Source organism: Rhincodon typus, chromosome 13 (assembly GCF_021869965.1).
Source record: "Rhincodon typus isolate 14 chromosome 13, sRhiTyp1.1, whole genome shotgun sequence".
Taxonomy (NCBI): domain Eukaryota; kingdom Metazoa; phylum Chordata; class Chondrichthyes; order Orectolobiformes; family Rhincodontidae; genus Rhincodon; species Rhincodon typus.
Genome location: NC_063344.1, coordinates 60,880,679 through 60,905,390, shown reverse-complemented (window position 1 = coordinate 60,905,390; position 24,712 = coordinate 60,880,679). Strand labels below are relative to the sequence as shown.

The 24,712-nt window shown below is 40.1% G+C and overlaps 1 protein-coding gene across 1 annotated transcript in view; it reads left to right on the top strand.

The window, feature by feature from the left end:
* The window catches only part of LOC109911355 (rho guanine nucleotide exchange factor 4-like), a 74,026-nt gene that overhangs the window by 29,419 nt on the left and 19,895 nt on the right, over nucleotides 1–24,712 (top strand). The window contains exons 6-9 of the mRNA XM_048604126.1: nucleotides 4,515–4,709; nucleotides 11,106–11,285; nucleotides 20,487–20,719; nucleotides 23,063–23,192. Of these exons, the coding sequence (XP_048460083.1) occupies nucleotides 4,515–4,709; nucleotides 11,106–11,285; nucleotides 20,487–20,719; nucleotides 23,063–23,192 (738 nt within the window). The remainder of the gene's footprint in view (nucleotides 1–4,514; nucleotides 4,710–11,105; nucleotides 11,286–20,486; nucleotides 20,720–23,062; nucleotides 23,193–24,712) is intronic.

Sequence of the window (24,712 nt, the reverse complement as noted above, 5' to 3'; positions counted from 1 at the left end):
AGGAGAGGATAAATCATGATTGAGTTTTGAAGAGGAAATTCTCTTAACAAGATGTACTTTATTGGATGATAACAATGGGTACAAGAACATTGACTAGTTAGACGTGATTATGAGGGCTACCAGGAGCCAGAATGATACATCTGTCCCAATCAGGACCTCACGTGAGACTATCTCTTCTTCACATCTGGACTGTGTGGCATAATCAGACAGGGTGGCACATAATGTAGCTTCAATACAATACTATATCCTTTTATTGTCACATATAGTCCATTGCAGGAATACAATGAAAAACGTCTACAATGTCTGCCTTCTCACAGCAACTTCTTAGGTTTCTAAGGTAAGGATTGTCCCCTCACACCGGTCTCCGTCCAGGGCACGCTGCCTGCGCGCTGCTCCGGGGCTGTTTCCCGTGTGCTGCTGTGGGGTTTCTTCCCTGCACTGCTCCAGGCTCACAGCCCACTCGCTGCTCCAGGCCTCACTGCTCGCAGTGTTCTGGGGCTCACGGGGCATGCCTGCAGGCCCCAGAGCACAAAGCCATGCTGTCCGTGCTGGACTCGGCCCGTGCTCTCTCCCATCTGCTGCATGACTCAGCCAATGCCTGCTCAGGTCTACCGCAGGACTTGACCCATTCGCCCCGCTCCTCCGTGAGACTCAATCCATTCGCTCCAGTCTTACGTGGGACTCAGCCCACTCGCCTCGGTCCTCCATGGGATTCGGCCCATTCGCCCTGCTCCTCCGTGAGATTCGATCCATTCACTCCAGTCCTCTGTGGGACTCAGCCCACTCGCCCCGGTCCTCTGTGGGACTCGGCCCACTTGCCCCGGTCTTCCGTGGGACTCGGCCCACTCACTCAGGTGTTCCGTGGGACTCGGCCTGCTCACTCCGCAAGTCCAGTCTCCAGGGATTGGGGGGGGGGGGTTAGTGGAGAAGAAAGAGAAAACTACAAAGAGGAGAGAAAAAAAAGGGCTAAAAGGTAAAGAGACTGGTAAGCAGAGGAACTTCGACTGGAGTGTCCTACTCTGCCACCATCTTGACCAGAGAATGTTTACTCTTTCACAATCATTGCCTTACACAACTGTTATAAAATGCATCTACAACTTATTCACTGAGATTTTTCATTAGAAAAAGTAAGAACAGGACTGGCCTAATCAATCCCTTCAGCTGTTCCATCGTTCAATTGGATCCTGACTGATCTATATTTCTACTCATCAAATATGAATGTTCGTAACAACGGAACATCAGATTCAGCAATTAATCAAATTCCAAATGCTGGGAGAAGATATACACTGGACAAATGACAGAGGACCTGTTGTGTGTGTGACATCATTAGAACTTGACAGTAAGAACATTGCTTTGAGTTCTATCCAATCTATATTGTGTAAGGTTGCGTACTTAATTAGGATACTTCAGCCAAACTTGAAAAACAGTTTTAGTCGGGTTTTTCTGTCAAGCAAAAATCATCTTCCAAGAAGTCTTTAGCAAATAAAACAGTGGTATCATAATACAAAATGTAATCCATAACCCAAACAAGTAAACTTGATTCTTTTTTGAAATCACTGGAGACTGGATGTGTAAGAAATTACTGTTACTGAGGTTTTCAGGTTATGATGGGTCAACATTTTACCTCAAGTTACAGAAGTGACCTATCCATCAGCCATTGTATGATACAATTATGACACAACTTATGCACAGCTACAACCCTGAGTGAATGGCTTGCTGATAAAGTACACAATTTTAGTCAAAGCTGGCCACTAAGCAAAGTTCAACCAAAGCTGGTTCACACAAAACAACATTTTGGTAATTTGATGCATAACTGAAAGCCTAATGTGTGGAGTTGGAGCCTTCTCTATCAATTCTGACTGCAACTTAGAATGGCTGGACCAATAAGCTTTGTCAAAGCGAGGTTGAATACATTTGTAAGTACTGCCAGTGGTAAAATAAAAATCATGTCAACAGTGCTATTTTAATGAAATTTATATTTGTCGATTTTCAGGAATCTTACATAGCAAGTCAGAGGATAAACCCTCTGACAAAACACCATATTTAATGTAAGGATTGGGAATAAGCCCTTTTTAAGAAATGAAAAGAAGACAAAACATTAAAGTTTTTGTTTCCAGAGAGAGCTGAAGTATTTTCCATGTGTTGTCATATAGCAGGACATCAATCTCCCATGGAATTTTTCATATGATGTATCAACAGAGAAAAAACCGCTTCCTTCCAATCTCTCATACTTATTGTCTCTGCCAACACTATTCGTCTATGCGTGTCACTTCAACTGGCAAATATGCAGTTGTTTTGGGGCAATGGAGTAGGAAGATAATGATAGCGTAAAAGGGCAGGAGGGGAGCATAAAGGCAGTTTGAAAGGGGGTCAATGGTTCCTTGAAGGCTGAAGTTTTCAAATAATTTCAGGCTTGTTTGGAGGAAAGCTGTCACAAATTTTGAGTGTTTGGCAATGCAGACCAGAAGGCTTCATACTTGCTGAGTTCTATTTCCTTGCCCCATCTTCTCTCTTTGCACTAATATTTTGGGGGTAAGTTTAAAGGAGATGTGAGAGGCAGGTTTTTTATACAAAGGGTAGTAAGACCCTGGAATGTGCTGCCAGAGGAGGTGGTGGAGGTGGATACACAGAAATGTTTAAGAGGCATCTTGACAGATTTTTTTCTATGCTTTAGGAAGAAGGACTGTAATATTTAACTTTCATCTTCCTCTTTCCAGCAGTGTTTCTGCGCCCTTCTCTAGTTTTCACTACCTCTGTGATCTTTCACTTCTATTATTTCAGTCCTGTAACATATACCTCTCTCACTCCAGCTTATTACATTCTATTTGCAATTCCTGGTCTTATGTGCTAAAGTTAGGCACCTGGAATTGAACTCAGCTCATCTTACCCTTCTCCCTTTCATTACTGCTACATTCAGCTGAGATGTTAATCTCCACAGCTATCTCCCTAGAGTCCTTTTACTGTACATTTACATAGCATCTTCACAAAATCAGGATCGTTCAAAGCATTCAAGTGTTACTCATGTAACACAGAAACACCAAAATAAACAATTCAGGTCATTGGCTTGGTATCAGACTTGCGCAAGAGCCATCCACATGGTCCCATTGTACTGGCTTTTCCTCACATTCTCATATTTTCTTTTTTCAATTATTTGCACCATTTCTTTTATAAAAATATCAATGTAAATGAAGCAAAACTATAAATGTGGTGACGTCCATGTGATTGAAGACTTAATGTAGGATATGGGTATGATCAAGAAATACCAGGGTTAGGTGAGACTTGCAGGCAGGGCAGTTGGTGCAGGGTAAAGTCAGAGAAGGGAGGAGATATGGGAATTGAAGCCCATGTGTGCGAAAAATGGCAGAAGTGAGGGAAGCCCGTGAATGGGCTCAAGTTAGCAGAGGTACGGTAAGAACCAGTGACAAATGAATGATTTGAAAACAGATAGAAAAGGTAATTAGAAGCCACATGAAGGTTGTAGTAATTAAGAGGAGAGATTGGACAAATATAGTTTGTTTTCACTTGAACATCGAAGGATGAGCTATGACTTGCTGGAAGTTTACAAAATTATGAGAGGCATGGATAGAATGGATAGTCAGACTCTTTTTCTCAGGGCAGAAATGTCAATTACCAGGTTTAAGGGAAAAGGGGGCAAGTTTAAAGGAGATGTGAGAGGCAGGTTTTTTACACAAAGGGTAGTAAGAGCCTGGAATGTGCTGCCAGAGGAGGTGGTGGAGGCTGATACAAAGCAATGTTTAAGAGACATGTTGACAGCTTCTTTTCTATGCTTTAGTAAGAAGGACTGTAATGTTTAACTTCTTAACTTGCTTTCTTTATTTTTCTACTCTGTACATTCGTACCTAAGATGGCGCCATATATGGCAGCTTGTAAACTTTTCACTGTACTCATGCAATTGAGTACATGTGACAATAAAGCGAATTCTAAATCTAATTCTAGGCAGGGCATAGAGGGATATGCTGTGTAGAGGTAAAAGGTTTTTAGTTTAGAAAGGCATCATGTGTCAGCACAGTCTTGGTGGGCTGAAGAGCCTGCACTGTTATCTGTTATTTGTTCCTATCTGATGTTGCACCCCAAAGTACCAACAAATCTGCAAAATGCCCTGCATTGCCTCCGAACTATTATCATATTATCAAACCATCTGTTAACAGATAAAGTTTGGCAGACAGGAAAAGAATGTAAATGTGAGACCATGAATATTTCTTAATGTGGTCTATTTGAGGAATTGGAAATGTAGATCTGAATAAAATAGTTGAATATTCCATTGATAGCCATATATCAATGGACCTCTCATTTCATTAAAATTGTAATCAAGTGGCGAATCTTACTAATAACACATAACAGAAACTGTAAGTGCCAAATTTCCTGGTGCAACAGCTTGTTTATATCATAAATCATTGAGAGAAACAATGTTCAGTGCGTCTCATTAGGAACCTGGTTCAAGAGGATTATATTCATTATATATGTTGAAGTGGTCTTATCCTCTGTTCTTAAAGTTAGGGTATGATGAAGAAAAGAATGATTACGTTTTCTATGGAGAATATAGTGAAAGTGAGACTCTCCCAATGCCAGCCCCAAAAGTTTCTACTTCTCCAGACCAGGAAAAAAGAAACAGACACAGAACCAATGTCATCAATGAGATTATAAACAAAGAGCGAGACTATGTCAAGAATTTAAAGGACATTTATGAGGTAAGGAGCGGTTTCCTTTATACGTGAGATTGCATCAATTTTGTTCCTGCCACACTTTCCCTCCCCTGCCACAAAAAGACATGGGGAGAGTTTTGGTCTCATGATAGGAGTTGGTGGTGGGTGAGATTGTTGCATTCCACTCACCACTTAGATCGTGTTCTGGAAATAGCATAGCCTGAATTCATGTATTGTGTGAAGCCCTACAATGTCTATCCACCCACTTGCTTTGGCGGCTGCTCGATGTCTGAGACAATTCGATACTACCACTTGCATTGGTTGAATTTGAAAAAATCACGGCCTGGGCAGTTCTCTATTTACCCGCAGACATCATCCTGCAGTTTGACAGTACTGCTTCCCATTATGGCAAGAAAAGAATGCACCTCCCCTGTAAGCTCTAACCTAGCCCATAATCACCTTCAGTAATGCCCAGTTCCTCATCTCCTGTTCAGCGAGCTGCCTAAAGGGAGCACACACCATGCTCACATTGCTGCTCTCTGAGATAAATAAGTGGTGTCCCGAAGGTTTAATCCTTTACTCACTACCCCATCTGCCATTGCTCTTGACTCCTCCAGCATGGATCACTGACCTCTGAGAACTCACTCCTCTTGAAATTACTGACTTACTGGTAGCACAGGTAGTAACACAATGGAAGTACTAGTCAGGCTAGACTTCCCCTGGATACATTGAATTCCAGCATTCTCATTTTAGACTCTCTTGGGCCCCAAATCTGAGATCAAAGGCACTTCACAAAATTATAGATGGTCTCGAGCATCCACTTTCAACCTGTGTTGCAGACAACAGCAATCATCTGAAAGAACACTACAGGAAACAGTACCTTAAACAGCAATGGCTATCTGGAACCAAGTGATAAATAATATGCAGGCCTTTCTCAACTCATTAGAACTCATTATTTGAAATCTTTGCATGTGGAGAATATTCCTTGTGATCTTGCAGCCTCCTTGTGATCTTGCAGCTTTGAATAATGCGCATATCAGTTTGATATTTAAGCAGATGTATTGTAGGTTGGAAGGAATCAGACAGATTTTCTAATGTCTGTTACATCAAGGGAACACAAATTCTACAATTTCAGTTCAGTGAACCGCTGCTGAGCAGATCTACTTGCGAAACTTTGACTCCTTTCACTTTGTTGAACTCCACCTACCAGGGGAAGTGATGACCTACTTGGTATTATTGCTGGACTGTTAATCCAGAGACCCAGATAATGCTCTGGGGAGTCAGGTTCAAATCCCACCATGGCAGATGGTAGAATTTGAACTCAATAAATATCTGGAATTAAGAGCCTAATGATGACCTAATGAATCCATTGCTGATTGTTGGAAAAACCCATCTGGTTTGCTAATGTCCTTTCGGGACGGAAACTGCCATCCTTACCTGGTCTGGCCTACATGTGACTCCAGACTCACAGCAATGTGGTTGACTCTGAACTGCCCTCTGGGCAATTAGGGATGGACGATAAATGCTGCCTAGCCAGCGACACCCTCAACCCGTGAATGAATTTAAAAAAGGGGTTGAGTCTTTGCTTCTGATGTTTGTAATATGTCCATTTTATGTAGTTGTTTCCTAGTGCATAATAATTTATGTTGTTTTCCTTTTGTGTGTAATAAAGGTTGATATACTTTTCTTAAAAGCCTCTTATGAATATAAGTAGAGAGGTAGTGAGGTTATGCTTCAATTATACATGGAATTGGTGAGACCACATCAGAAGTATTGTGAATAGTAGTGGCTTCCTTATTTAAGGCAGGATATAAACATGTTGGAACCTGTTTACCAAACTAATACTTGGAATGAGTGGGTTGACTTTTGAGGAAAGGTTGGACCAGCTAGGCTTGTATCCATTGAAGTTAAGAAGAGTAAGAGGACTAAGAAACATATAAGATTCTAAAGGGTCTTGACACTGTGGATGTATGTTTCCTCCCATAACAGAATCTAGAATGAGGGGTCACTGTTTAAAAACAGAGGTCACTCATTTATAACAGAAATAGTGCAATTTATTTTTTCAGAGGACATTGGAGCTCATCCTGAAGAGGTGTTGGAAAGAGAACCTTGAATATTTTAAAGACAGAGATAGAAACATTATTGTTAAGTAAGGGATGAAAGGTTAACAAGGATAAGATTGTAGATTTGAGGCAGGCTTAAGGGGCTAAATTGCCTATTCTTGGTCCCTGTTCATGTTTTCATGATATGTTCAGTGATTGACCACTGTGCTAAGCAAATTGTAAACATAAAATATATAGTCTATCAAGGCAGGTGCTACTTTGGGATCAGACATGGCCAGTTTTACAGGTAGCTGGAATCACAACAATATGGGGTCTGAAGCCCATCTTGGGTTCAAATATGATACCAAGGTTGCTCAGCCTCAGCGTGAGAGGTGTAGTTGGCAGCTGGAGTGCCAAGGTTGTGGTGGATACCAAAGACAATTGCTTTGGTCTTCCTAATACATAGCTGGAGAAAATGCCTATTCATTCAATACTGCATGTTTAATAAATGTTCTGAAAATGTAGAGATAGTGGAGGGATCTTTTTGGGTTGCAATGCAGGAAGCCACTGAACCTGTACAAGGATGGGAATTGTTCTTTGATATTTCCAGGAGTCTGCTGGTATGTTTAGTTGATTCATCAACCTGATAGTTCAAATGACAAAGCATAGTGATTAGTCAAGGAGGCATGAAGTAATCTTTGCCATCAATCAGCTTCTTGCAAGTTGTGCAATGTGAATAGTGGGCCTGGAGGACTGTTGTAACGTAAATGCATGATTACAAGGGGCTTGAAAAGCAAGCAAGCAACTAAATGATGAGAGGCTGATGTTTCAGGCCTAGACCCTTCATCAGAAAAGGGTCTAGGCCCGAAACGTCAGCCTCTCTGCTCCTATGATGCTGCTTGGCCTGCTGTGTTCATCCAGCCCTGCACCTTGTTGTCTCGGATTCTCCAGCATCTGCAGTTCCTACTATCTCTGAAGCAACTAAATGATGTGCTGCTGGACATCACATACTATTTGCTAACTTCTAGACAGAAATTCTTTACAATTCATGGACATGACATCTGAAGTTGGGTACATGCTCTAGACTTGTAGGAATTCAAGTTTTAAAATGTACCAACCTTACAGCAATATCCTATGTTCAGATATTCACGGTGAAAGCTAGGGATGTGTTTTCCCTAGCTATTAAGAAATCAATCATGATTTCATAGAAGCATGGACCAGAAATTAACTGATGATATTGACATCCCATGTGACAGCAAAGGTAAATATATTCCAGGATGCAGTAAGCTGGAGTGCAACAAACAATCTGCCAACGAAAAGGTGATGCCACACTGGGGAGTTAGGAGATGAATTGGTTGCTGCAGAATTCTGAGCCTCTGCTCTGTTCTTGTAGCCGCTGTTACAATTTCATTCACTGTTAAAACCAGGATTCAGCTATGATGATTAATCACAAGCTTTATCTGAGGGTGCCTTCACCAATGTATACAGCCTGTGGTTGTTAGATGAAACAAGGCAGTGGTGTTAATTATTTAGACTAGAAATGCCAAGAAATCCTAATGATGTTATTAGATCCTAATTTGTATTCAGAGAGCCAAAAGTTGATTGCCCAGGTCTAAACTGTGGGGATCACAGTTTGTTATCTTTCTGCGTCCATTCAGGTTGAAATGGGCACCATGGAACATACCTGCTCCTACTTAATGTGCAAGAACATAGCATTGCCTATGTGGCTCTTGTAGAGCTATCTTGCTCCTCCAACGTGCCTGCAACACATGATATGACAGGGGTCTGCAGAACTGTTGTTGAGCTCCCTAAAGACAGGCTCAGTCTGAAAGGGAAGCTGCACAAAAATATTGCAGCAATGTGAAAACTTTCAGCATAAACATCAAGGTAGGCAAAGGGTTCCCTACTGACAGCTGCAAAGCTGGAGACATTCATGGTACCAGTGGGCACGAGGAGAGATTCCAGGGTTCCAAGGGGAAGGGGACCCCGTAGGATCACTCTCAGGAGAGTTGGCAGCAAGTGACCCTAGAGAAATACTACAGGAAATCTAATGAATTCATCTGGGCTGTATCTTTAGAGCATATTACCCATCATAGCACCAGCCTCTCATGGCGCATCATGCACCAAAACACCAATATTCATCCACACTTGCTGACATTTAAGGTTCATGAATACCAGCCAGATGTTCCACTGCATTTTCATTCACCCACTGGTGCTGTCTGCCATTTCTCTCTGCCCACACATACATAAGGGTGTTCAGAAATGGCACGCATAATATCCAAACATGCACCCCCAGCGACATTGTCTCATGCAGAACAAGGTGGCATACAATAGGAAGGAGCAAAGCAGGATGAGGGAAAGAAAGGACATTGACATTTCCTGGAATTCCCTCCCTAATGGCATTGCGGGTCAACCCACAGCAGGATGACTGCAGCGATTCAAGAAGGCAGCTCACCACCACCTTTTCAAGTGCAAATAGGGAAAGGCAAAGAAATGCTGGCCAGCCAGTGAAACCCACATCCCACAGATGAATAGAAAAAATAATTCATGAGCTCTAGAGAGCAGATGGCTCTCAGCATCATGATATCAGTTACAATGGGGCCCATTGTATTGACTGCAGTGATAAGATTGAGGCTAACATGTCTTCCTACCTTATGTCCCTTCTCAGTTCATTCTCATCCTGCTGTCAAGTTTGAGGAACAAGCAATTGATAGTGTGACCATGGCCCACTGACTCAGCATCCCACCCATTCCCCTTCTGAGTTCCTGCTTTCAGATAGTCAAGAAACACTCATGACCAGCCATAGCATCCTAAGGAGGAGAGAGAACATCAGCATAATGTTGATAAACAGGTCTCACTCATTGATCTGACTCACACAGCCACCAGCTCAGCTATTGGTGCTTCAGACAAGTGCAGAGCTCAGTCTGGCTTGTCTGGCAGCCTCCTTTCACTGCCAAGACAAGTGCAGTGCAAACTGAATGTGAACTGAAAGGTTGTAATTGTAATAGTACAAGTAATAGTACAACATTGTAAAGTGTAATTTGTGATAGGGGAGTGCAGGTAGGGAGTGGTGGGGAATCGTCAGTGAGGTGGGAGGAGCGGATAGGTGGGAGAGAAGATGGACAGGTTGTGTCAGGTCAAGGAAGCGGGGATGAGAGGGAGGGTTGGTCATAGGATGAGTCCGGGGATGAGGAGATTTTGAAACTAGTAAAGCCCACATTGAGACCATTGGGTTGTATTACAGCTAATCTGTCAACAATCCCTACCACTGCCTATCCCTACCAATCCCTACCTGCACTCACCTATCACCACCCCACCTACCTTCCCCAGTCCTACCCTGCCTCTCCCTATTTATTTCTGAGCTCCCTTCCCCCTCCCCATTTTTGAAGAAGGGTGTTGACCCGAAACATCAGCTTTCCTGCTCCTCTGACGCTGCCTGGCCTGCTGTGCTCCTCCAGCTCCACATCAAAGTAATATTAACATGGGTACTGGGTACTGTAATGGGTTAGGACAACTCCAGGTTCTTTGTTAGGCTCAAGACTAAATTAAAATTCAGGCATAATGAAACTATTTCAGTCATTTATTCTCATTAACCACAATCCACACCATAATACTGGCCTCTGTAGATCACAGCTCAAGCACTCAAAGGCATCCAGCAGAGTCAAGGAAACGCGAGGGTGATGTATTACAGCTAATCTGCCAGGCCATTAACAACTATTCACCCTCCCAACCTGATCATTCTCAACTCCTTTGTCTGTCCAACTTTCTTTCTGTTTAGGGTCCATCCTATCGTTTACTTCTTACCCCATCCACCTCCCTATTTTCTGCATAGAAACTGATGTTTTCCCAGCCACCATCAGATCTGAGGAAGAGTCATCAGACCTGAAACATTAACTCTGTTTTTTCCTTCACAGATGCTGCCAGATCTGCTGAGATTTTCCAGCAACTTTGTTTTTGTTCATGTATTACAGCTATTCTTTTCAGTTTGAGTTGATGATGTTTCTGGGAGGATTTGAATCTGTTAGCACAAAAAAAAGCTACAAGAGTTTGTGTTCATGGGGCATGAGAAGAAAATAAATCCTTTCCATTTCTCCTGGAAATTCATGAGCAAGAACATGCAGGCTCTCCCCAAAAATATTTATGGAAAATATTCTTGTTAACAAGTTAAGAATTTAGTAATTACTGTCTTTAATGCTAAACTGTCAACGTAATTTCTTTCCTGGTAGTATGTCAATAGCAGAGATATAAAAACTAAACAGGGGGATGTTCATAATAACTTTGTTACATTATTTGACTCAACAAAATAATTGTGCATGTTCTGCTTCAGCCAGTTTTGCTTTGAGACAGTTAAGTTGCAAAAGGAAGATTGAAATAAATTATTCCTTTGTTTAACCCTCAGGGTTACTACAAGCACTGTCAAAAAAAACCTGATATGTTCTCACAAGAACGACTGTACACCATCTTTGCAAACATTGACAACATTTACAAATTCCAGAAGAAGTTTCTGAAATGTCTAGAGAGGGCGTATAATTCACAACAGCCATACTTGACTGCATTTGGCTTCTGCTTCCTCAATTATGTGAGTAGTTATTTAATATTTCCTTTGATTAATAGGCCAGCTCCTTTAATTTGAGTTTTTTTTCAAAACCGTTTAGAGGATTCCTCCCTGCTACTGATGATGATTAGTTATGGCAGCTCTTAGGTTGTGCAAAACCCATGAATCTTGGGGAAACCCACACACTGGTGCAATTTTATCTTTCACAGACATGGAGGAATAACCACATTTCACTGCTAGAACATTAGGAAGTAGCCAATAATAAAGTGCAATCTCACAACAGGTTCACCTATTCTACAGACCACCTCAGAAATTCTTCATCTTCATGCAATCTTATGGACTAGGAAATCAAGCAGAGGTACCGTAGATACAGCTCTATACAATTTGCCATCAGTCCCTAAAAGTAATTACACCATTAAACTCCATCATATCAACCCACAAACCAACTGGGAAAAAGGTAACTTCTAGGTTCACAGGGGTCCCACCTGATACCAGGAATAGATGACTTGCCCTATGCCAGTTGAGCTCCTAACAGCAGTTGGAGGACCCCAATCAAAATTAATAACAGCAAGAGGAATTTATATAGCAATTTGGAAATACTAAAATATCCCAGGTGCTTCATAGGACATTTATTAAATAAATTCTGCAGTCAGTAAGTAAATGGACCGAGCCAACACTGCATCTACTTCTCCCACCCCCAGTAGTTTTAGACCTGGATCAGAACACAATAAAGTTACCTCTTCTTGGTTTCTGAGAAGCCAGTTGTCACCAGATGCCTGTCCTCATTCTACAAATAATACTGTGAGCCACCAAATGCAAATCACCAACCATGGAACTGTCGTATATAGATTTAGAGTGGGTTAGATTTGATAAATTCTTTTTGTCGCTTTGAAAAAATGAAATGTATTTTTATTTGATATGTTGATCTATGAATTAATGCATCTCACTTCTAACATCAGCTGTACATAAGAAATAAAAGCAGGAGAAGGCATATGACTTTAGTGGCCTGTTCTGCAATTCAACAAGATCATAACTCACCTTCTACTTAAATTCCCCTTTCTGACCTATCTCCAGAGCTCTTGATTTTCTTTGTATCCAAATTCTATCAATAATTGTCTTTGAATATGGTTAACAACTAAATGTCTTTACGGTGCAGAGATTCAATGATTCAAAATGCATTCAATGAATATGTTTTTCCTCCTCTCAGTCCTTGCTGTGAATCTGTACTTTCTAAGTGTATAGGTTCTTCAGGGCTTAGATTGTCTCACGTGTATGATGCAAGCCACCTTCTGTTCTAAAGGGCAGTGCCTTGTAAACAAGATGTTGTCTGTTGCATCTGTGCAACTGTTCACAAGTTATAAGAATAAGCTTTACATTACTACAAAGGCTGTTGTGGGGAGGGGGATTAGCTTTAGCTCTGAAATCCACAAGATCCTACTTTCTCCCCTCAAAGTCTGCAAGATGTCAAGGTGCTTATTGCACTGGGTCAAGTATTAACCCTTTCAGATCCATATAACATCTCTACAATTTCCAAAAAAAAGTGTTATGTTTATTTATATAACTAGGTTTACTATTAACCCATTCCAAGAAAGTGTTTGACTTTGTAAACTAAGACAATCTGGAGATTTCGCTATTCTTCCTGATTGTGCTCTCTTCGAGCTTTGAAGAATGATAGTTTATTGGTGAGAAGGTAGTTGTCTTGAAGTAGTTGTCTTCCTGACAGTCTGAGGTTCTCCTTGTTGTCAGGTTTGCCATTCATTTCATCCCAATCAATAATATGATGATGCTCAACTGTACTGGGATGAGGATCCTGTGAACTTTCTTTTGTCTTATTCGGCAGTACCAGCAATATATGATCTCCATTTGTTCTCATCTCCACAGACGATTCAACTTTTCTGTTTAAATCTCTGAACCTCACTTGTTGCATCATTCCTAGTGAGAAACACACCAATATATTTTGAATTAAGCAGGACATTTTCTTTAGGGATTTACTGTAAATCTTTATTATACACCACATACTATATTATACAACAAATGTAAGTTTTCACCTTTCCCTTCTTGACTCTGGTCATGTCTAGAAACCAATGTCCCTTGGGGGAAGAACTCAATGTTTTCCTTCTCCATCTGTTCAGAGATGTTATTACACAACTCTGGAGCAGGTGGGACTTGAACCCCGTCTCTAAGCTCAGAGAGAAGGACAGTAACACTGTGCCACAAGGTCAACTGTAGATATTTATCCTAGTCAACCTGCTTAGGCATGTTATGACTCACCTCTGGAGAAGGTGGGACTTAAACTCTGTTCTTCTGGTGAGGGATAGAGAAACTAGCATTGCACCACAAGAGCCCCCAAATGCAACTTCTAGGTATTTTCCAATCAACCTGTTCAGAGATGTCATTATATACCTCTGGAGTAGGTAGGAATTGAATCCATGCTTCCCGATTCAGAGGTGGGGGCAATATCACTGCACCACGAGAACCCTTCAAACTTAACTTCTTTATTTTTTTTTCTCCATATGTGGAAGTGCTATCACATGGAACTGCGTGGTTTTTATCCCTCTCCTTTAAATCACCCCTGTTTCCACCGAATCATTTTACTAACACAGCCTAGTAAGGACCATGCAAGGAACCCAAAGGGAAGGGACAGGTAGGGGGAGAGGCTGGGGATTAAGTCAAAATGAATTGGAAGGGGACAAAAGGTATTCAAGTTACCCAACTTCCAAACTCAACTCCTAAGTTTTCTAATCAACCTATTTAGAATGTTATTAAACATCTCTGCAGCAGGTAGAACTTGAACCCAGGCCTCTTAGTCCAGAGGAACTACCACTGCACTGCAAGACCCCCAAACTGAACTCCTATTTTTATATCTCAAAGTGCTCCAAATTCTACTTCGAGATATTTTTCTAATCAACCTATTAAGGGATGTTATTGGCACACCTTTGATGTGGGTGGAACTTGAACCCAGGTCTCCTGGCTCAGAGATAGGGGCACCACCAATGTGCAAATTGCCCAAAAGCCCAATCTAAAATTCAACTCCAAGACATTTCCTAATCAATCTGTTCAGGGATGTTATTCCACACCTCTGGAGCAGGTGGGACTTAAACGTAGGCCTCCTGGCTCAGAAGTAGGGATACTACCACTGCACCACAATAGCCCCTCAAACTCAATACTGAGAGATATTTTAATCAATCTGTTCAGAAATGTTCTTACGCATCTCTGCTGCAGCTAGGACTTGAGAACCCAGACTTTCTGGCTCAGAGATGCCCCCAAACTCATCTTTTTTCTTTTCCTTTTTTTTGTGGAGCATGTTTTCTTGGAGAGGATAGAAAGTTGGATCTTCCTCTTTCTACCCATCAGTAAGTCAAATGGTGCTCGACTGCATTGGAATTCATTAGTACTGTGTAGAAATTGGAATTCTTCTTTAAAAGTGACTTAACAATTCTGACCCTAGGTTAGATTGTGGGCAATGTGGTGAGGTTGTCCATGCTCTAATCCAGAACTGGCTGCAAAATTGCTGAACCACTCAAACATTGAGTGAAACAAACACATCTTTCCATGTATCAGAAATGTCTCACGTGAGACTCAGATAACTGCTTGCATAGTTGTATTTAATTTCTTAATGACAGTGATGTAAGATCTCTTATCAAATACAAGCAAATCCCAAGGTCTATTAGGCAATTGGTTAATATTAATGATTCTTTTTGCTCAGCCATGTGGATGGCACATGTCTCACAAATGGTAATACGTTCCTTAATGTCCCTGAGGATACAAGGCTACCTCAATGCAAACTGAACAACCTGCTCTGCACCCAGGTGACTCCTGGGTATCCTTGTTGAAGCTTCCCCAAAACTTCACCTCTATGTGAAGCTGGAATGTTTCTCATACACTAGTAGATTATTAAAAATTTTAAAACTATTCCTGTAGTCAAAATATGCTTTCATAGCCATCTCACTGAGGCTTCTATGCAAATAACTCTTGGTGCAATGTCAACAAAATTTCAGATATTCCTGATCTCTCCTTTGTTCCTGTTGAACCTGGCTAAGCCGATTGCTGGTTGTTGTGCTGCTGTGGACCAAGCGCCTGACTTGATTTCTCTGGCTCTTGATGGTCACTCTGGAGAGTACATCCACTATTGTCGATCGTTTCCCTGTGCGTAGACTGCTTCATAAGTGACTGTCATGAGAAGTCAAAAATGTTCCATCCTTGGAAGCATTCTTGCAAGTTCCTTCTCATCTAATTGATTTCTCAAAGATTGGGCTGCTCTCACCTATTACCAGAGGTAGACAATGAAGTCTTTATTACCCGACTTCTATTGAAAGCTGGACAAGCAAAACATAATCATAAAATGTAACTGCTCAGTAACTTTTATTTTTATAGGTACTCCCTATCTGCGTGTGGCTAAAAGTGAATGAATTTCATTCAAAACCAAAGACGACATGGGAAATTTTCTTTTAACATAGCACATTATTGTGGTCTGGAATGCGCTGCCTCAAACGTTGGTGGAAGCAAATTCAATAATGAAAAGGAAATCAATTAAAATGTTTGGATTGGAAAAATCTGCAGAACAATGGAATGAAGTAGGGGATTGGGACTAATTGGCTTTACCAAATAGCTGAAACTCACATGATGATCTGAAAGAGCTCTCCTCTGTACTATATCACCCTATGATAACATGATTCATACTATTGTTGATTAAAGTTTTTCAAGTTTCAAGGCTACTTCTGAAGAGACACTTTCTCCCTTGCTGACTTGTACTCATTTGGGAAGGCGATGGCCTAGTGGTATTATCGCTGGACTGTTAATCCAGAGACCCAGACAATGTTCTGGGAACCCAGGTTCAAATCCCACTGTGGCAGACAGTGGAATTTGAATTCAATAAAAAAAATGGAATTAAGAGTCTAATGATGACCATGAATCCATTGCCGATTGTTAGGAAAAACCCATCTGGTTCACTAACGTCCTTTAGGGAAGGAAACTGCCATCCTTACATGTGACTCCAGACCCACAGCAATGTGGTTGACTCTGAACTGCCCTCTGGGCAATTAGGGATGGGCAATAAATGCTGCCTAGCCAGAGACACCCTCATCCTGTGAATGAATTTAAAAAAAATTGCCTGTTTCCTTGCATTGGAATGAAATTCAACTGTCAGCTTGATTTGATGCAAAAACATTAACAGTAGTATTGAATTTTCTATAGTTATTATTTTTGTTAAAAAAAACAGCATTAACTATGAACAAGCAATAGATCTAAAACATGCTTTCATGTTTTCACTTTTGTTGACTTAATTCAACCTTTGAGCAGTCTTTGGATATCACCTCCTATCACTTGACAACAATAATTACAAATTAGAGTTTTTAATGAAACCTCTGTTGCAGTTCAAAAGAAAATCTGTAAGCATACTTTGTTCCTGCAGTTTAAAAGCTATAATTTTCCAATTACCTGTCCTTAGCATATGCACGCAACCCTCAGATTAACAATTATCTCACATGCAGTATTCTGAATATTTGAGTGAATTTTGCTAAGTTGCAGTCAGAATTTTGAAGCCAGAGTATTACTTAGAATTAATTATTGCGTTGAGGCACACTTATTTAAAATGCTAAATGTTAAAAGCGTAAAATTCTCAAGAAACATAAACAATACTATTCCATGAAAATCTATAATCCATCTATCAGCCTTCACAGGAAAGATTCTGATGAAATGGAACAGTTTTAGATTGCTCATGAAACTCAATCCGATTTTCTTTGTGAGAGTGTATTCAATATGATCACTCACTTCATTAATGAATAAAGGCAATTCTAGAATGTACCATTGCTAATCTATGTAAGAGATTATGCAAGAGAGAATAACAAGAGTAGAACATTTGGCTTGTCAGTATGCTCCTCATGACAGATCTTGGGCTTCAACATCATTTTCCTGCTTGCTCCCCAAATTCCTCAGTTCCCTGAGAGCCCAAAATTTGTCTACCACAACTTTAAATGGATTCAGTGATGGCACAGTCACAACCCTCTGGGGTAGAGAATTCCACACATTGACATTCCCTGAATGAAGGAATTGTTCCTCATCTCAGTCTCAAATTATTGACCTTCAGCATGAGACCACGTTCTTTTGTTCTAGATTCCCCAACCAGTGGATTCTTGAACTCTCATAATTTACCCTGTCAAGCCTCTTCAGAACCTTATATTTTTCAATGAGTTCACCTATCATTTTCCTAAATTCATGAGCATATCAACCAACTTCCCCAACATCTCATCATAGGCCAACCTTCATTTCACAAGAACCAATCTCGTGAACCTTTGCTATACTGTCACCCAAGTATTTCCTTTCTTAACACACTATTCCAGGAGTGACAAAACTCTCAAACTGTACCATTGTCAATTTGTTCAATCTTTGTACTTTAACTGTAATGCTTTTTATTTAAGATTAGAAAAGCTTGCCTAGGGATATGGTTACTTTTGGAGCCCATATCTTCAGTACTATTGCTGGAATGTTGTCAGGGCTCATAGCCTTTACAGTATCCAGTGCCTCCAACCATTTCTTTATATCTTGTGGAGGGAGTCAAATTAGCTAAAAACTGGTACATGAAATGCTGGGGACCTCAAGTGGAAGCCAAGATGAATCAACCACTCAGCACTTCTGGCTGAAGACAGCTACAAATACTCCAGCCTTGTCTATTGAAGATATTTGTGGAAAGTTCTCACAATTTTTGGGAATGTGGGAGTTCACAGTATCCACCACTTACAACACATAAGGAAGGCCTACAGTTTGTGAGAGAAAGAGACAAGCCATCAATTGAGGAAACAATATAAGTTGATTTGATTTTGATTGCATGCATTGCACTCTCACAAGAATTCACTATTTGTCTCCTCCCATTTTCTTCAAGCCTTTATGAATAATACTTTCAAATGAATTTTTCTAAATCAATTATCTCCCCTCCCACTATCCATTATTTCTCCACTTTCTATTTTAGTTTCTCCATCTGATTCTGACCAGTCCTGACTCTCCTTAAATTTCATTACTTATGGAGATAAACTGTTGGATCCAATATTCAGGGCATCCCACCCACCATATTGACATCACATCCCTGTTGTCAATCCATACACCCAGAAAACTCCAGTGCAAAAAATAATATGACCTGTCAAGTTTGGAAGAAATTTCAACTCAAAATTCCCTCCATAGGAAGGCTACCACTAAGCCAAAAAGTCACTCAACAGTACTAGATACAACTAGACAAATAAATACATTTTACAAGTGTGAAGCTAAATAGAAATGATACTATATGCAAAATGAAAAACAAACTCTTAACAGTTAAATAACTACATATTTTCTCTTAATTGTGGCTGGGACATAATTCTCAACTTTGCCAATGAAATGGTAAATTGGAAACTCACTCACCAGCCCATTATTGAACCAGGCTAATTTACAACTCAACTGGGGCTTTGACTCAGTTGGAATGGAAGTCAGGTAGGTGCTACAATGGATGGTTCATCCACTCAATGAGTTAAACACCCAGATGATAAAGGTAAAACCTATCTCCACCGTCTACATTTTAAAAACAAACTTTATTCCTCTTTTTTATTCACTCATGGGATGTGGGCATTTCTAGATGAGCCAGCATTTATTATCCATCCTTAGTTGCCCTTGAGAAAGTAGTGGTGAGTACCCTTCTTGAACCACTGCAGCCCATTTGCTTGAGGTACACGCACAATGCAGTAGGGAGGGAGTTCCAGGATGTTGACCGAGCAACATTGAAGGAACAGTGACATAGTTCCACATCAGGATGGTGAGTGGCTTGGAGGGGAGCTTGCAGATGGTGGTGTTCCCAAGTATCTGATGCCCCTATCCTTAGCGAATTTCTGCAGTACATCTTTGTAGGTAGTACACACTGTCACTACTGATATTGGTGGCAGGGGGACTGAATGTTTGTGGATGTGGTACCAATCAAGCAGGCTTCTTTCTACTGAATGGTGTCAACTTTGTGTGTGCTGTTGGAACTGCATTTATTCAGGTAAGTGGGGAATATTCCAGCACACTCCTGAATCGTGCATTGTAAATGGTGGAGGAGTCAGGAGGTGAGTTAGTCAAGATTCCTATCCTCTGAACTGTTCTTGTAACCATTGTATTTATGAGGCTAGTCCAATTCAGTTTCTGGTCAATGGTAACCCTAAGATATTGATAGTGAGTGATCCATTGAAGGTAATGCCAAGATTAGATCGTGACTTATTGGAGATGATTACTGGCTGGCATTTGTAAGGCATGAATGCTTCTTGTCCAAGCATGGATATTGTTCAGGTCTTTCTGCATTCACTTCAGTATCTAAGGAGCCACGAGTGATACTAAATGTTGTGCAATCATCAGCAAACACCCTCACTTCTGACCTTATGATAGAGGGAAGGTCGTTGATGAAACAGCCGAAGATGATTGGGCATAAGACACTTCCCTGACAAACTCCTGCAGAGATATTCTGGAGCTGAGGTGACTGACCTTCAAAAACCAGAACCATCTTCCTTTGTGCTAGATATGACTCCCACCAGGAGGGAGTTTCCATTGATTCCAGTTTTGCTTAGATTCCATGATGCCATATTTGGTCAAGTACAGTTTCAGGGAGCCCTAGCAAAACTTAATTTCGATTTGCTTGAAGGTTTTTAATCAGCCACATCAATGTATCAATAATATGAGAAATTGGCTTCAAGTTTGTTTATTGCAAATTCTATTTTATTCAGCAGTAAATGAAAAGGACAGGGTTTTGTCTCACTCAAAACAAGACAATAGGGAAACGTAAATCAAATATGACAAAGAATAGCTGACTCAATGACTCACTGCCTGCTCAGTCCAATTTTAAAATTTAACTCAAGTTAGCTGGCAAGAGTTGCGGCTGGAAACAGCTAGGAACCTAGTGCTTGCATGAAAGCCTTGGTAAAACAATGTTGTCAGGACGTTTATCTCAGTAAGCTGAAAAGAAAAGCAAAAATTTAAATATATATTTATATATAAATATATACACAATGTACCAATTTTAAGGAACTCTGAACATGGACACTCACAGAGACATCAGAAAGCACTAAGTATATACAGTCAAGGCCAAATTACACTGTGTAAGCAACTTTGTAGTGTTCAGCAAGATTTCATTTCATTCCCACTTATGCTATGTCAACATTAAGTGCAAAACAGCTGCAATTTTTCCTTTAATTGAGCTAACCACAGTTTGTTACTTTCTTGTTCGCTTTGCAGGCTCAAGATTTCCTGATCTACTCTGATTACTGCAACAACCACCCTAATGCTGTCTCAGAAGTCAGTAAACTCCTGAAGATACAAGAGTATGCCTTATTTTTTGAGACCTGCCGACTGCACCATCACATGATGAACCTCTCACTGGATGCCTATCTGATAATGCCAGTGCAGAAAATCTGCAAATATCCACTGCAGCTGATGGAGCTACTGAAGGCCACTGCATCTTGTCACATGTAAGCATCAAAATGCTCAACAGTCTATTATCATAGCAGAAGGAATAATCCCATGTAATCAATTGGTATTCAGTCTAATAGCTAGATTTTTGATTCTCGTCTCCAATTTTATCAATGATCATTTAAAACTGAACTATTGATTTGCTAATTTTCACAACATTGGCTGAAACTTCTGAAATGGAACAGTAAGATTTCCATTATGTACTGCACATTGCTATATGATCTCAGCCTTATTGTCAAGGTGCTCTCAGAGAGGGCAAATGGAAGAGAGTCACTGCAGGCCACATAAAGAGATTATGCTGAGGTTATAAAGAAAGGCAAATCTGTCCTCATGTAAGTGAACAACAACCTCTTTTTTATTATTACATTAGGGGGTAGGAGAGAGCATTCACAGAACAATGCAGGCTTGGTTCCAGTTCTAAATATGCCCTTCATCAGCAGGCATCACTGATGATGTATACAACGCATTAATAAAAAAGGTATTTACCATTATCCAACAGGCTACTCCTGTTAATTTCAAAGCAGCAGGCTCAAAATTAGGTTTGGCATCTGGTTACCATTCTCACAACTTGGGAGCCTTTAGATCAACTGATCTATAAAGATTCATTTGATCAGCGCTTTTATTTTACCTTGGCAACTAATTAGATATGACAAATAACAGAAATCATGCCTTTACCTTTGAAGTGACGGGATTGTCTAATGTAGCCCATGCTTTATTTAATGCATGTGAACTGATTGCAATCATTCGAATGCATTCAGCAATGCATTCCTGATTGCTCAAGACGTCAATCAAACCAAGCAAATCCTATCAAAGCAAGTTTTAAGAAAAAATCAAATGCTGCACATTGGTGAAAATGTTCACGGTACTGAACAACACGTTTTATACAATTCCAAAGACTGGAAGTTTTATACTGTGCCAATTCCCATGACCTGCCAATGTAAACCCAGTCAACTGGTCAAATTTGACACTGCTTTGTGAACCACAAAGTTTTTCAATATCTCAGGCATTCTGTGTAGTAGTTGTGAGAGCAATCACCTACGTCTGCTGTCACTCAATTTGTTTTTCAAAATGGTTATAACTATGATGGGAGGAATGCACAGATAATCAAGCCCCACAATTCCCAGCCTCATCTTTAGGATAAATGCTTTGATTCAATCATCAAAACAGTTGCCAGTTTTTTTGTTCCCTTTCGTACTACTATCCAAGATGAAAGCAACTTCCACATGGCTATTATAAAGAACTCAAAGTAATCCGTTTATTATGAAGCAAAGCCTACCTCTAAAAGCAAATGTAAAATAATAGTTAATATCTAAATTATAATCTGGAATTAGAACGATTTAACCTAATGCAGACACATACAACACAAAAGGCCACAGACTCTGCAGATAATTTAATGTGAAAAAGGGTCAAAAGTAAATCTCTGTTGGTCATGGGTCTGAAAGTAAAGGATAGAATTTGATGACTTCTCAGATTCCATTACGTTCTTGTCATTATAGCAAATTCTTGAAGGTTATAGACTGATGAAGGTCTTCAGTTCCAATGGAAATCAAACTGCGTCCATGCCTGTGGAAAATGGTCACAGTTCAGCTTTTCAGGGTTTATAAGGTAGTCAGATTATTATACTGATTATTAGAAACTTTTATCAGATTTCCAAGAACTTCAAGTTAAAGAGATAGAAAAGAATTTGCAGCATCTGAAGTTTTCTTTCTTATGACTATTTAAATCTCTAAAAACAGAAAACCAGTTTAGAAAGCATTGTGAGACAAACACCTCCCTTTAGGCCCCCAAACTATATTTTTTACAGAGCTAAATTTTTCACAAAACGTTTTTTACATCAATTCAGGACATTAATCAAGACCTCTTAACTAGCTGAAAGCTTTATAAAAACCGAAAGAACTGCGGATGCTGTAAATCAGAAACAAAAACAAAGTTGCTGGAAAAGCCCAGCAGGTCTGGCAACGTCCGTGAAGGAAAATTCAGAGTTAACGTTTCACGGCCAGTGACCCTTCCTCAGAACTTCTGAGGAAGGGTCACCGGACTCGAAACATTAACTCTGTTTTTTCCTTCACAGATGCTGCCAGACCTGCTGAGCTTTTCCAGCAACTTTGTTTTTGTAGCTGAAAGCTTTGCTTGGCTACTTTCCAAAGTCAGTTGTCTTTCCGTAATCAGCAGGTGGATCACTGGCTGTATTAACTGTGGGCTTCATTTCTGAAAAGATAATTTGACATCACAAAGTGTCCAAACAGTTCAATATCTTCCATTTTTCACATTATCCATAAATATAAGTACTACCAACATCTGATATCTACAATATACTAATTGTCACTTCTTCTTTCATTGAGGGATTACAAAAACGTAGATTCTGCCACAACAGTAATGAAGAATATTGCCAATGTGATTAATGAACGCAAGAGACGGATTGAAAATCTTGATAAGCTCCCGAGGTGGCAGCATACGGTTATGAATTGGAAGGTACTAACTGGGATGAGTCAATAAATCCTTCTCCTCCTAATCCTTTCTACCTTTTGTCCCTTTTTTTGAGTAAGATTAATTTTATTATTTCTCTTTTAGAAATTAGTATATAACTGATATTATAGGAATGCATTTATTTTCATTTCCATTGAGATTAGTGTGTGCATTAATCAATATCATTATACACATCAATTTACATCAATCTAATTTCATAATCTATAATAACTATTTTTCAAAATTTTTTTTTGAGTCCTGGCTGAATTAATGACTAATACATGAATGGTCTAGATTTTTTTGTTCAATCACTTAGCACTTCTTCAACATAAATCAAACAATGCCTTCTCTCGGGTAATAAAGCTGCCCTTGATCGCTCCTCCTTATGTCATACTTGTTAGTCTTATTTCCCTTACAGTACCACCAAAGAACTCAGACCTTCCCAACGGCCCACGGCCTCCCTTGGCTTCCTGTATTGATCCCATTGGGAAATGTTACTTGACTCAGTGCAGCAACACACTCATCTGTTACTCTAAGTAAGAGTCTCATCTGGCACATTCCTCAGAGTCAACTCTAACCTTTCCATATCCTACTCAAGTCTTTCAAGGTCTTCATCTTTGATCCTATTGACTGCTTCCCTCTATTTTGACAAACAGAATAATACTTTTGCAAGAACACAAACTTACCAAGGGAATATCTATTGACATAATAATCATTACTTGAACATGGCACATGTCCCATTTTTTATTCTTACCCTAAGCATGCTGAACTGGTGTACTTTCCAACATTTACCCCAATCATGGCACCACAGTCACAATATTTTCATTATCACAAAATCACATCTCTTCAGTACCTTTCCCTGACCATCCCTTCAGTCAAACTTGTAAAATCCATTCCGCATTCCTATGAAGGTTCATGTCAACTTGATATCCTTCATTTGCCTTAATGTCAATTGTCTCTGTAATCATTTGTTGACTTCAACCAACCCGGTCTCCTTTCATTTTTTTTCCCTCTTACTGCCAATCTCACCATTGCGAAAAATTCTTTACCCAGAGACAGAGTGACTCAGTCAATCATCCCCAAACGCTAGTCGTTGAAAAGGGTACTTACAAAAAACCTTACGTTAGATCACTCACGAATTTACATCAGCTTCTACCTGTTTTTACTACAGTTGTGGTCACTATCTTAATTCTCACAGATTGGAAGACTGTAAATTTTAACATAACTGTGACACATCCATTAGTCAACTAGACCCTGTAAACATCCTTTCCACATGCATCTTGTCAAGACTTCTCAGGAAATACCATAACTCGAACAAGTCACCTCCTACTCTTCAAAATTCCGGCAGATACAAACCAACCTTTCCTCTCAAGTAGGCTTGTCTATTCCAGATATTAGTCTAGTAAACATTCACTAAACTGCTTTCAACACATTTACCTTCTTCCTTAAAAAAACAGATCAATACAGTAGAGAGATAGTAGGAACTGCAGATGCTGGAGAATCTGAGATAACAAGGTGTAGAGCTG